Source organism: Sminthopsis crassicaudata, chromosome 2, assembly GCF_048593235.1.
Source record: "Sminthopsis crassicaudata isolate SCR6 chromosome 2, ASM4859323v1, whole genome shotgun sequence".
In the NCBI taxonomy this organism is placed as follows: Eukaryota; Metazoa; Chordata; class Mammalia; order Dasyuromorphia; family Dasyuridae; genus Sminthopsis; species Sminthopsis crassicaudata.
The window spans coordinates 560,504,951-560,518,422 of record NC_133618.1 but is presented as its reverse complement, the minus strand read 5'-3'; the positions used below and the strand labels follow the sequence as shown (position 1 = coordinate 560,518,422).

At 36.7% G+C, this 13,472-nt stretch overlaps 1 protein-coding gene across 1 annotated transcript in view; it reads right to left on the bottom strand.

Moving 5' to 3' along the window:
* Positions 1 to 8,299, bottom strand: part of RGMA (repulsive guidance molecule BMP co-receptor a) — a 51,117-nt gene extending 42,818 nt beyond the window's left edge. The window contains exon 1 of the mRNA XM_074295076.1: positions 8,097 to 8,299. Coding sequence (XP_074151177.1) covers positions 8,097 to 8,110 — 14 coding nt within the window. The 5' untranslated portion in view covers positions 8,111 to 8,299. The remainder of the gene's footprint in view (positions 1 to 8,096) is intronic.
* Positions 8,300 to 13,472: the final 5,173 nt, after the last annotated feature.

The window sequence follows — 13,472 nt, the reverse complement described above, 5'->3', positions numbered from 1 at the left end:
AAAATTCTTGGAGAAATTTTTTTTAGCATCTGTAATAAGTTGCAACTATTCAATTCTAAGAGTATATGCAAAGCATTGTAATAGCCTAGAACTAGGAAAATAAAGACAAACAATTCTTGCTTTTATAGATCTCTCATCCTATTGGGAAAAGAAAATTTCATAGTTAAATAAAAAGTCATTTTAGGGAAAAAAGGCAAAGTAGAAACATGATAGAGAGAATTTTGGTATTTGGCAGATTTCAAAGTGTCTTATCAAATGAGCCAAACCTTTCTATCTTAGATTCAGACTTTTATTTGAATTGTCTGCTATTATACAGTGAGTTATAGTGCAACTCTCATTATAATGTTGGTGCATTATAATGTGAAACTGCAGAAGATTTCAATGAAAAATCTCATCAGGCAGTTACTGAGTGCTAGGCCTGGGAGTTATAAGACTTGAATTCAAATCTAGTCTCAGATACTCCCTGTGTGACTCCCTTAACCTCTGTCTGCCTCAGTTTCCTCAACTGTAAAATGGAAATTATACAAACACCTACTTCATAGGATTGTTGTTTTGTTTTTAAATTTTTTTATTTTTACAAAAATTTTATGCATAGGTAATTTTCCATCATTGATAATTGTAAAACCTTTTATTTCAACTTTTCCTCTCCTCCCCCCTACCCCTTCCCCTAGATGGCAGGTTAACTAATACATGTTAAATATGTTAAAATATAAGTTAAATACAATATATGTATCCATGTCCAAACAGTTATTTGGCTGTACAAAAAGAATTGGACTTTGAAATAGTCTACAATTAGCCTGTGGAGGAAGTAAAAAATGCAGGCAGACAAAAATAGAGGGATTGGGAATTCTATGTAGTGGTTCATAGTCATCTCCCAGAGTTCTTTTGCTGGGTGTAGCTGGTTCAGTTCATTACTGCTCTCTTGGAACTGATTTGGTTCATCTTATTGTTGGAGAGGGCCTCTTCCATCAGAATTGATCATCATATAGATGATACAGTATTTGTAAAGTATTAGGGAAAGTGCCTGGCACATAATAGTTACTTAATAAATGTTGCTATTACCAATAATGGTTTACATGAAAAGCATCATCAGGACCATGTATGGTATGAAAAGGAGGTAAAGTAATTATGTATCAAGAATGAACAGTAAAGGATGGCTAGCTTGTTTATTGCATTGGTTTTTAAAATACTAAGAGAACTAAAGAGAGGCACCTGGTACATTGTATATATATTCCATGATAAATTTATAAAAAGATTTGTACAATATTTACACAAAATAAGAGAAAATGGATAGACTTTCATTAGTCATAGTGGAAATTGATATTGCATGTCAACTGAAATATTGATAAAATTTCTTATTTTCAAAGCTTTACTTCTAGAAAGTGATTTTGAAAATCATTCCAGAAGAAATTTTGTATGTAAAGCCATTTATAGTATCTGTTGGAATATGAATTATCTGAGGGCAGAGACTATGCTTAATTATCTTTGCATTCCTAGCACTTAGCCTTGTGCCTGGAACATCTTAAAGAGTTAAATAAAAGTTTGTTGACTGCCTGAAGTTGAATCAGGTCCTAGAACACTGCAGAGACCTTGAAGAGATCTATAACCACTCACAAGCTTGATCATATTGTCCACCTAGGAAAGCCCTGATTGACATTGACATGCATTTGTTTGGAAAACCTATGGAGTTGACATAGCAAGATAGGTTGCAATCTTTATCACTCCAGTAAACTTCTGAATTGTTCAGATCACAAATCTATCTGGATAGCTACAATTTCAGATTAGTATGATTTTAGTACACTGAGAATAAACAACAAAGTACTTACCTCTGCTATTGTTGCCATCAGGCCATTTTCACAAGAGAAACTAAAGTTTCATTCATCTTTGTGGAATTTCTCTTTCTCACTTTTACTTTCCAGGTTGGTAGACACCTTTCTATCTTGCTATCAACAGAGTAGAAACTGAATATATACTAAAAGAAACATCCACTTATGCTAGAAATTATATGTACTTCTGTACTTGCTTAAAATACTAAAGACAAAATACTAGAGGTTCAGAAGTAAAAGGAAACTGACACCTGTTTTTTGCTGGCCCTTTGACCTTAAGATTCATAAGATCCTAGGATTTAGAGCTAGAAGAATCTTTAGAAATCACCTACTACTCCAATTCCCTTATTTTAAAGATAATGAAATTAAGGGCTAAGAGGTAAAGAGATTTGTCTAAGGCCTTCTAACTAGCAGAGACTGTATTCAAACTCATATTCTCTAACTCAAATGTTCATATTCTTGCCACTAGCAAAAACAAAAAAGCAGCTAAGAGAAAGTATGCTTCCTCATTGAAAGATGTCTATTAAATTTTGGCATAATTGTCATATTTCCATAGTAAGTACTTAATGTTTGTTAAAGTTGAATATTTTCTTGAAGGCCATTTTAATAATCTATACAAACTGTAGTTGATTTCTACTAAAGCCATAAGATCTTAGATTTTGACTCATTAAATCACCTCTTTAACCTTACCAATGCACTGAGAGATTTTCTGGTCAGAAAGTCACTTATAACTCCCTGCGACTGGGTGTTATCACCCAGTTTTTTTTTTTTCTATTTTCTTTCTCTCTCAATAACATGTGACCAACTTTTAACATACAGAAGCATTCTCACACTATAAGTTATTTTGAAGGAGAGAAGACACAATTTTCAAATACTGTTGAATGAAGTATACATTTCTAAATGTTAGAAGGATAAACAAACATATGCTTGAATCTAAGATGGTTCTTAGAAGAGCAATTTATTCCTCTGGATTGCTGTCAATAACTGAAAATGCACGCTTGCAGGAAGTCTTCAAATTATTAGGACCATCATACCATTTACCCTGTAGACATTCTTTGAACAAACCTCTTTTGGACTTGGAATATGAACAAGTAATGGAATTTGTACAAGGAAGAATCAATGATGCTCTGTATCTTGCACTGGCTATAGATGGATAGATAAATGTATATGGGGAAAGGCATCATAAACTTTATGATAATCACATAACCAGTTTTTTTTTTAAATAGAAGCACTAAAAAAATACATGTACACTATACAGTACAATATATTGCCCTAAAGAAGATTGGTATTGATAAATCAAAAAAACAAATAAAAATAGCATGGATGATCACAATGAATCACATATCATTGTAATAGAATATAGAGTCTAGGGACCAGCCTTGCTTTTAATGACATCATCTTGTTGGACTGCCTTGGATCCTTCTCTACAATTCTTCAAAGGAAGGATGACCACTTGTAACATAGTGGTAGTAATAGAATATAGATATAGAAATAAGTATTCCTGTCCAAATATTGATTTATTTATTAGGAGTATGCAGAATTCAGTTCTACTTAGCTTGCAGAGCCTACTGTTAAATTTTCTTCTAAGCATTTACACTTTCTAAGCAGCAATTTACAAATTAGGGCTTGAATTACTGAGAGGTTTTTTATTGTTAGATTTAAGAAAGTGGCACTAGTACAATTAAACTTAAAAGTATATGTGATATGTAGATAGGTCTATATCTATATCTATATCTAATATATATATCTATATATGTATATCTATCTATCTATCTATCTATCTATCTATCTATCTATCTATCTATCTATCAAAGAGTCAGGTTGTTAAACATTTCCCAGCACATATCTGTAAGGCTTATAAACATTGTTTGAGCTCAGCTTAGGGAATGAAGCCATCACTAGAGTGGAAATCTGATGACTGAAGGTGATGATTTACTACTACCATTACCACCACCACCATGACTACTACTATTACTATGATTACCTATAGCTTCACCTCTTCCTAGTATTACTACTCCTACCAACTGGCATTTATATAGTTATTTAAAATGTACAAAGCATTTTACATCTATTTTCACATTTGTACCTTACAATACTTCTGATAATGTACTCTGAGGTTTCTTGAAATCCTGAGGTCCAGTGATTCCATGCATACTTTCTAACATAATTATAGCTATAAGTATGTAATATAATTAATAAAGCAAGTGAAAGCCACTCCCTTAAATTTATAAGTGTTAAGAATGAAAAGAATACAATAGTGCCATAAACTCTGTGGGGATAAACTAGAACTGTCTTTTGAAAGTTTGCTAAAGAATGGGAGGAGAGAAAATGAGAGAGAGATAGAGATGGAGACAGATAGACAGAGACAGAGAAAGAGCCTGCTTCAGGAAAGAACTGAGAATATCATGGCACTTGAAAGCATAAAGAACACAATACTTGAAGTTGTAGTATGGGTTCAATAATAAAACGTCTGAAAATTCTAAATCCAGTTCCTGAATTACATTGTATTAGAGTCAGAAGACACAATTGTTTATTGGTCCAACTATCTTTGAGTTAAGGAAACTGATGAGAAGTTGATTATCATGAGTACACTGGCAGGAAAAAAAAAACACCAGCAGAAAAGGAATCAAGAAATGCTTGATTTCAGTTTCAGTTTTATCACCAACTATCTCTGTGAGGCAGTGTTTGTTTGACACATAGTGAGTACTTAATAAATGATTGATAACTTACTTGAACAAGCCAATTAACTTAATTGGGCCTTGGTTTATCTAAAACAAGAAGTGAAGCTAGATTATCTCTAAGATTCATTTTATTTCTAAAGTTCCATGATTTTAAGTGATTTGTGCAAGGTCACTTAGCTGGGTGAACCCTGAGCAGCAGCTAAAGCCCAATCCTGTAAGTCATACTTCTATAATAAGGTTACACTTTTTTTTCCCCCCAGACATGGCTTACCAAATGATTCAGACAGTTAAATCATCTTTGAAAATTAAAAACTATTTACAATTACAGAAAAAGGAAAAGTAAGGTTTTTATTTAAAAAAAATTATAATCACACAAGTTTACCATTGTAATAGATGAAGAAACAAACAGACATTTGGGGCTTAATGCTGGTGAACCATTTTAAAATGATAGACACTGGGAAATACATGTAGGTATTTGGTTCAAGAATACAGTCAGGGTTTATGCCAAATACATCTCTCTTATAATAAGAGTATTTTTTTTTTCAGCCTATGACTCCTTAATGCTTCTTTCCTGATTCAGATTTCTCTATTTCCTCCAGCTTGTGATAGAAATTAGTTTATGTCTGAAAGCAATAAATTATTTTGAAGTAGATATTGTATGGATTTGATAATAAACTATCTCTAGCATTTTGCAGTTTCTAGCATAGAGTGGCCACTTAATAAATTATTACTGATTGATTATATGGACATATCTTTATCTCAATATGAGAAAATCTTTAGTTTTCAGCTAGAAGTTGCATTAGAAGTAGAAACAGGTGATGATGATAGCTCAGAAAATAAGATAATGATTGAAGTTACATATGACAAATCATTTTTGAGTTTTTTTTTTTCTACCTCAGCTCTTTTCCAAAAATAGGAGTCATTTCTGTGTCTGCTTATCACTGTAAAAAATACTAAGTTAAAAAACCATAACAATCTTCTTTGCTTTTCCATAATGACTTATGTTCTCAAGGATTTGCCTACTTCTTAAAGTAGCAAAGTAGCAAAAACTACACTAGATTCAATCAAGTAAATGCTGATTAAGCACTTACTTTGGACTAAAGCTCTAGGGATTTTTTTTAATGTAATGAAGTGATTTTAACTTTATAAGACAACTACTTGAATCTTCATTTGCCACAAAATTTAAAAATATTTAAAAGTAAAGAAACTGCATCTATTTCCATATCTATATCTATCTATATATAGATATATATAAAAAACTATGCCTTTAAATTTAATAAACTCATAAAATAAAATCATACTAAGTTATAAACAATACATTTTTATGCTCCTAAACTGGCAAAATAGCTTTAAATGTGTAATGAATGCTTTAAGAAGTATTATACATATTTCATTTTTCCTAATATTTCTTTCCTTTTATGGCCTTATAATAGCCACAGTTCTTATAAAGATAATCTCTATCTTCTTATGTCTGTTTTAACAAATAGAAGAGAATTCAATTCATTGTTAACACCATCTTGTTGGAAAGAGGGTATTAAAATATAATTTACAGGAGAAGGTTTGATCAGGTCCAAATGTTTTATCTACCAAATCAGAGACTTTGTTCTTTTTATCCTGAAAAATATTTCTCAATAACACTTGAGTTCATATTCCTTATATATCTTACTTCCCTCTGACAAATTCCTTAAGGACTTGTCTCTCTTTCACTTTCTTTCTCTCCCCCCACCCCAACCATGGCAATTAAAGTTGTTCTATTATTAAGCATGCAACCAACAGCAAAAAGTTGAGACAGTAGGAAACTATACTTGTTACATTGCAAAGGATTTTGATATTTTTAAAACATTGTTTTCTTCATAAGGTGGCAAGAACTATTTTTTTCTTATCTGTCCCTAAAGTCCTATAAATATGTCACAGATGAAGAATTCTAAATTTAACCTGTTTTAAAATGAAAATGATTATGTTGTGCACTAAAAGTGAAAAGCATTGGGTTTAAATTCTAGCAGCCTCCCCCCCCCCCCGCTGTTTATGATCGCAGATGATTAATTTTCCCTTTCATTATCCTGAAGTCAAATGATAGAACCCAGTCTATGCTTTGGATTGTTAAAGTACAATATTGTTTAGTATTCTTTTGTGATTCTTGGCCAGAAGATGTCATCTTGGTAGAGGATCAGATATTTACTCAAATTAATTGAGCTTTTTGTTAAATTATAAAAATCGAAGCCCAGTCTTTCTGGATCAATCAGTTATCATTCGAACATAGTGTATATTCCCGGTCTTGCCTAGACCCGGAGAAGATGTGGAGGTGCCAGACATATTATTAAAAAGAATTTGTGGTTCATTATTTCCGCTAGATGGAGCTGTTTTCCCTAATCCTTTTTCGAAGTATTCAATTTATAAAATAAATGCAATCCAATGCCACCTTAAACCACACGACATAATAGCAACTCACAGGCTTCCATTAAAACCTCAATTTGGAGAAAATTGATTCTACCTCTTAGCAAATGCAATGCAATTATTCCAACACGCTACAATCAAGGATAATACCAAAGCATCCCCAACTTTTGCCCGGTACCATAAGTACACCTGTTCCTCTCAACCCCCACCCCCTCCACTAACAGTGCTAACCTGGGAATTAGCAAATGAGGCGTTAGAAATGCATTGCCCCGCGACAGTCAGCGGCAGATGCCCTGACAGGCACGCTTCCATAAGGCCACAGAACTTGTTACAGTTTTGTCACAGCAAAGATTCTAGATGACACCTTCCGAGACGACCAAAGTCCCTCCTCCCCAGCCTGGACAGGACGGAGCCCTCAGAAGACTTTCCCAGATGAAACATCCACCACAAACCGTATGGAATCACCCACTCCCGACCCCTGCCTCGGGCAGACGCCCTCTCGGGTACTTTTTTGGCGAAAAGAATAGGCTTAATGGATGCAAGATTGAAAGTTCGGGGGCAGCGACCGACCCGCCAGTTGGGGTCTCTCTCGGGAGAGTCAGGCTAGCGGAGGATTTCAAGGAGCAAACATGAGGTGTGCGGCAGCCGCCCCCCGTGCTCAACTCATTGTGAGCGACACGAGAAAAGCGAGACCCATGCACATACGAACACACATGCACACACGTAGCAGGGAGCAGAAGTCGAGAGAAAAAGAACAGTTCACCAATATAAACACAACAGCTATCTGCAGGGTCAATTCCAATCGCGACCCACGGCTAAAAGGGAAATTCTCTTTTGGGGGTGGTGAAAACTTTACCCCACAAAAACTTTAATGGCAAGAACTAAAGTCTAATTAGAGCAATAAAACACAAATCAAGGAAAATTTAAAAATCAAACCCCAAAACGAGTTGCATGGGGAGCCTGGGCTCAGGGAACAAGAATGCACACGCAGGTATGATAAAATCCTAGCGTGGAATACACTACCGTCGGGGATGTCAGCGAACTGGGAGGGAGGGGAAGATGAGCTTTTATCTTTCCAAGGTGACCTGGTTGGGAAGGGTCGGGACAGAGTGAGGAAGAACGACTTCCCTTCTAACCTCTTCACGCCACGTTCTTCCTACCTCACCCTCTACAATCCCCAACTCTGTGCTCTTACCTTAACGGCTGCATGGGCCCCTCCGGCCCACTGGGGGTGATGGTGAGGAGGGGGTAAAAGGGGAACGATCCTTTGACCCGAAGGGATTGAGGGAGGGTCGGCCACTTCGGGGCGTAGTCCCTTCCACTCCTCCTCTCCCCACTAAATTCTCTGCGGCTGGGCTGGGAGCTCGACCCCTCCCTCCCTCCCCGACCCCCAGCCCAACCGCCCCCCGGTTCAGCTGCAGTTCGGGGAGTCCTGCATCCTTCCCCGCTGCATGTCTACAAGAGACTGGCGGAGGCAGGGACAGGGTGTGAAAGGAAAGTGATTTCCCCCCAGAACAGATCAGCCCAGTCTGCAAGAGATAACTAGATAGACTGGCAGGCAGAGCGAACCCCCTCCCTCCACTAACCCTCCACGTGCTGGTGTGAGAAGGTTCGTTAACATGCAAAAGGGGGAAGGGGTGGGGTGGGGGCGGGAGAATAAGGAGACGCTGCCCAGCTCTGGTGTACCGGGAGAGAAGTATAGGGGGTGTTAATGAGTATAAACCCCCCACCCCCTTCTATCTGCAGCCACCCTTCCACACCGAAACACGGACCTAAGGGAGGAAGAGACACCTTAAGAAAAAAGTGGGAAGGGGAGGTGAAGGGAGAGGGAAAGAGTGAAGAAAAATGGGCGGAGGGTCTCAAAGTCCTAGGAGCAAACGTAAGCTCTAGTTTGATCTGGGTGAGCAAAGCAAGGACAGACCGATGCTCTGCCTCTGCCGCCCGGCTTAACATAAAAGCTCCCTACAAGTTTTTGATTCTCTCATGGAGATATCAAGAATTCCCACCCAGTTTTCCATCCTTAGTCCAACTATGTTGAAATTGCTGTGTGTATCTCTTTAAAGCCCAAGGTGCATTTTCTCTCGAAAATACTAAGGTCAGAAGATCTTAAACCGGACTTGAATTAGATGCAATATAGATGCTTCTGTGCTACTTTCGTACAGTGCAGGAGAGGCTTTTGTCTTTTTTTTTTTTTTTTCTAACAGATTTATTCAGTGTACAATGTGTGTTTACTTTGTGTAGACAATGCTGAGGATGGCTGATACCCCACCACAGCTTTTAAACACTTCTGGGATGGGGAGAAGGCAAGAAAACAATATCAGAAACTAACTTCTGCCTAAGAAGAGGGGGAAACGTGTTTTTATCCTGTTTCCTTTATTAGAAAAGTGAGATTAGGGAAATGCCAACCAGTTACTGATTGTGCCCTCAGAGAACAAGAGAATTCGATGCTGCTAATGAAAAACCCCAATTAAGCCTGTGAATGGACTAGCTTATTTATACAAATAGCGAAACCTAAGGACCACCCAATCTTCTACTTGTAGATCTGGGAAAAAAAAAAAAAGTTTCTCAATTTCAGATCTGAAAATCAGTCTTGTGGTTAATTAAATCATCTTGTTGGTACAGATGTGATTTCCTCAATGTAGGAGAACTTCGAGTATGGGAACTCCTACCAATGCAGCAACTCCTCCCCCTTCTCCCCTTTCTCTTCCTCCTTCCTCTCCTCCTTCTCTTCCCCCTTTACTCCTCCCCCTCCTGCCTTTTTTCTCCCTTTCCTCCTCTTCTTCCTCCTCCTCTACTATATTACACCACCACCATCACTACCATCACTACACAAATAGCATTTAAATAGGTCTTTAAGATTTGTGAAGCTCCTGCACATTATTTCACAAGAGCCTGGTGAATTAGGTACTATTATCCCCTCCATTTTATTAGATGTGAATAAACTGAGGCTGAGAAAGGTTACATGATTTGTTTGCCATGGGGAACACAGCTTGTATCAGATATGAGATTTGAACTCAGGTCTATCCTGACTTAAAGTACAACACTTAGCCCTCTACAAGGACAGAGAAAATTCATTCCTCATTTATATTCTTAGAGAATTGGTTGGAAGATTGGGAGTTAAATGATTTGCCCAATGTCTTATCAGTAAGTTTTTCTGATTCTAAATCTGGTTCTCTATTCCCTAAACCAAATTGCTTCTCTTAATTAAGATATGATCTTGATTTCTCTTTTCATGGAAAATTAATTTTAATAGGATAAATAAGTTGTTTATATATAAAACAAAATATATGCTGTTTAAAATATATAATTTGAAGTGTATTTATATTTATTTGGGTTTTAACTCAAAATTATGGGTTCCTCTTGGCTATCACCTTCTTGAATAATTTATTTAAGATAGATATCCTGGTGAGATTAGAAGTACCAGAATCCAAAGACCGGAGTTTTTCAAGATCTATGATTTGTTTGTGTTGTGTCACAGGTATAGCATTGAACTACTTTCTGAATTGTAAAAACATGACAGTTTAATTGATTTTCCTTTTTGACTAAATCTCCCCAAAACATTCCATTTTACCAGGCTTCATATATATAAGCCATCTCATTATAAAATGGAACCACTGGAAAATTCCTAGCAGGTCTTTCACATGTGTTATTTTATATTTTAAGGGGTGATGGGGGTCCACCACTTGTCCTGCAGCCTTTAAGATAGACAGATTATAATATACACAATCATCTTGCTGTGAAAACACCCAATTTACTAGAGCAAACCTTTGCTATATAATCTTTGCAAAGTATTCTTTTGCTTTGCTTTTTGCTTTTTTTTAATTTTTTAGTACAGAAGACAAAAAAAATCTAATATCACTTGTAAACTGCTTGATATATAGAATACATATAAAGATAGGTTTTGGTTTGGCTTGGAACTTCTAGGGAGCTTCCATATGAGGAAACTCCTTCTACTAATGCAGATCAAGATTTGCAACTTACAGTTTAAGTGAATTGACTGGACATGTAGAAATTAGGTTACTTGTCCAGGCCATAGGCATTAGAGCCAGACTTTTAAATGGAACTTAACCAAGTGGTTAGGAATTAATAGCTGACAGCAAATAAATAGGGTATAAAAATGTCAGAGTTTGGAGGCAGCTAGGTGGTGCAGTGGATAGAGCACCATCCCTGAAGTCAGGACAGACCTGAGTTCAACTCTGGCCTCAGGCATTTAACACTTTCTAGCTGTGTGACCCTGGGTAAGTCACTTATGTCCAATTGCTTCAGCCAAAAAAAAAAAAATGGTATGTGCAAGAATGTTTATGGCAGCCCTCTTTGTAGTGGTCAGAAACTGGAAACTAAGTGGATGCCCGTCAATTGGAGATTGGCTAAATAAATTGTGGTATGAATATTATGGAATATTATTGTTCTGCAAGAAATGACCAACAGGATGATTTCAGAAAAGCCTGCAAAGACTTACATGAACTGATGCTGAGTGAAATGAGTAAGACCAAGAGATCGTTGTATACTTCAACAACAATACTGTATGATCACTTCTTGATGGATGTGGCCCTCTCCAACAATGATATGAACCAAATCAGTTCCAAGAGAGCAGTAATGAACTGAACCAGCTACACCCAGAGAAAGAACTCTGGGAGATGACTATGAACCACTACATAGAATTCCCAATCCCTCTATTTTTGTCTGCCTGCATTTTGGATTTCCTTCACAGGCTAATTGTACACTATTTTCAAAGTCTGATTCTTTTTGTACAGCAAAACAACTGTTTGGACAAGTATACATATGTTGTATTTAATTTATACTTTAACATATTGAACATGTATTGGTCAACCTGCCATCTGGGGGGGAAGGAAGGGAAAAATTAGAACAAAAAGTTTGGTAATTGTCAATGTTGTAAAATTATCCATGCATATATCTGGTAAATAAAAACTATTATAAAATTATTTTTAAATGTCAGGGGATCATATAGGATCATAGATTTAGAGCTCAACACCTTTATTATCTATGTAACTCCAGCTAAATCACTTAACTTCTTCGAATCTCAATTTCTTCATTTGTAACATAATGATTAGATTGGGTTGGACAATTTATAGTTGTCAATATATAGCATATTTTCTACTTTGTTCTTAAATGCCTATGAATTGCTGAGTTAAACATGGGATATTTAATTGGAAATTAAAATAACTTGTCCAGTCACTCCATAAGGGAATGAATCAATGTTTACTCCCCATATTCCTGAACTCTAGGCATATTAACAAGCTAAACTTGTTCAGCTGCTAAAAAGGGAAGCCAATTAAGAAATGACTCCATTAGTGGGTTGGTAGTCATCAGGTCTGACTTGGACTTCATTAAAAAGTTGACTTCTTTTAGGCTTTAGTGGCACAAACAAGAGGGGATCCCTAAGGGGCCCTAGAGGATCACTTTTCCTCATCTCCACAGAAGCTCCTTGTCTCTTCATTCTATTCTACCTCCAGGTTCTACTGGATCAGTCCTCAGGAGTTGGGAGTGTACTTTCTGTCCCTCACTCAGCTGCAGATGCCTAGAGAACATGACTCCCCTGGATGGGGGGGGAGGTCCCCTGAGCAGTAGGGTTGCTCCTTAGGTACTGCAACTAATCATAGCTCTTTGAAGCAGTTTCAACAGCCTTTGAGCAGGGTCTGAAGTCTTCTCTTCTTCTGGGAGTTAAACAGGAGCTTCATGGAGGCATTCTGAGGGCTCTTAGCCCTAACAAAGTGACCATCAAATACCCACGACCATTTAAGCACAAGACTTCTAGAACTGTGTCTTCAAGCAAACCCATAAGGTCAAGAGCAGGCCCCTGAGGGGGCTTTTCTTTTCATTAGAGTCTCATTGCCCTTTGATCTTTGCTAGTTAGATACTCCCACTTTTCTTTACCCTGTACTGCTTGAATGAAGCAGTGGGTTGTTGCTGAAGGAAGAGAATGTTGGTCTTGAATAATTGATTGTTGAAGAAAAAGATAAAATTGGATTTTTGGCTGCTAGGAAGAACACTGTGTTTCATATTTACTCCTAGTAAGCCTTTTATACTATCTGCAACTCACTGTACTTTAACCAAGAGGGTTTTAAATTTGCTCATAACTTCTTGCATTAATGGGAAATTCATTAGCTAATTTTTAGGTTTCAGTTTTGCCATTTATCTCTTTGGGAAGTTCATAAAGTGCAGAAAATTTCTTGCATCTTTGGCCACTTACTTTAAGAGTCCATGTCTTGATTAAACATTTCTTTAATATCTGCATCATTGTTGTCTGGGGGATACCAAATAAGGACATCATTTCACCAATTCATGAGTAACCTTGGCATCCATTCACCCTAGCATGAAAAATAAATGTTGTTCAATACAAGAAATGTATTTGCTGGGATTATATAAAATTATAGATATTACCTAGTTCAACTCCATTTTACTTATAAAAAAATTAGATTGAGTGATTAAATGACTTACTGAGGGTCACACAGTTAATAAATATTAGATTTGAGATTTTAATGTAGGTGCTGGTGACTCTTTGTCCTTCCCTTGTCCCACTGTGGCCACTGTGCCTGTGATTAACAAGATT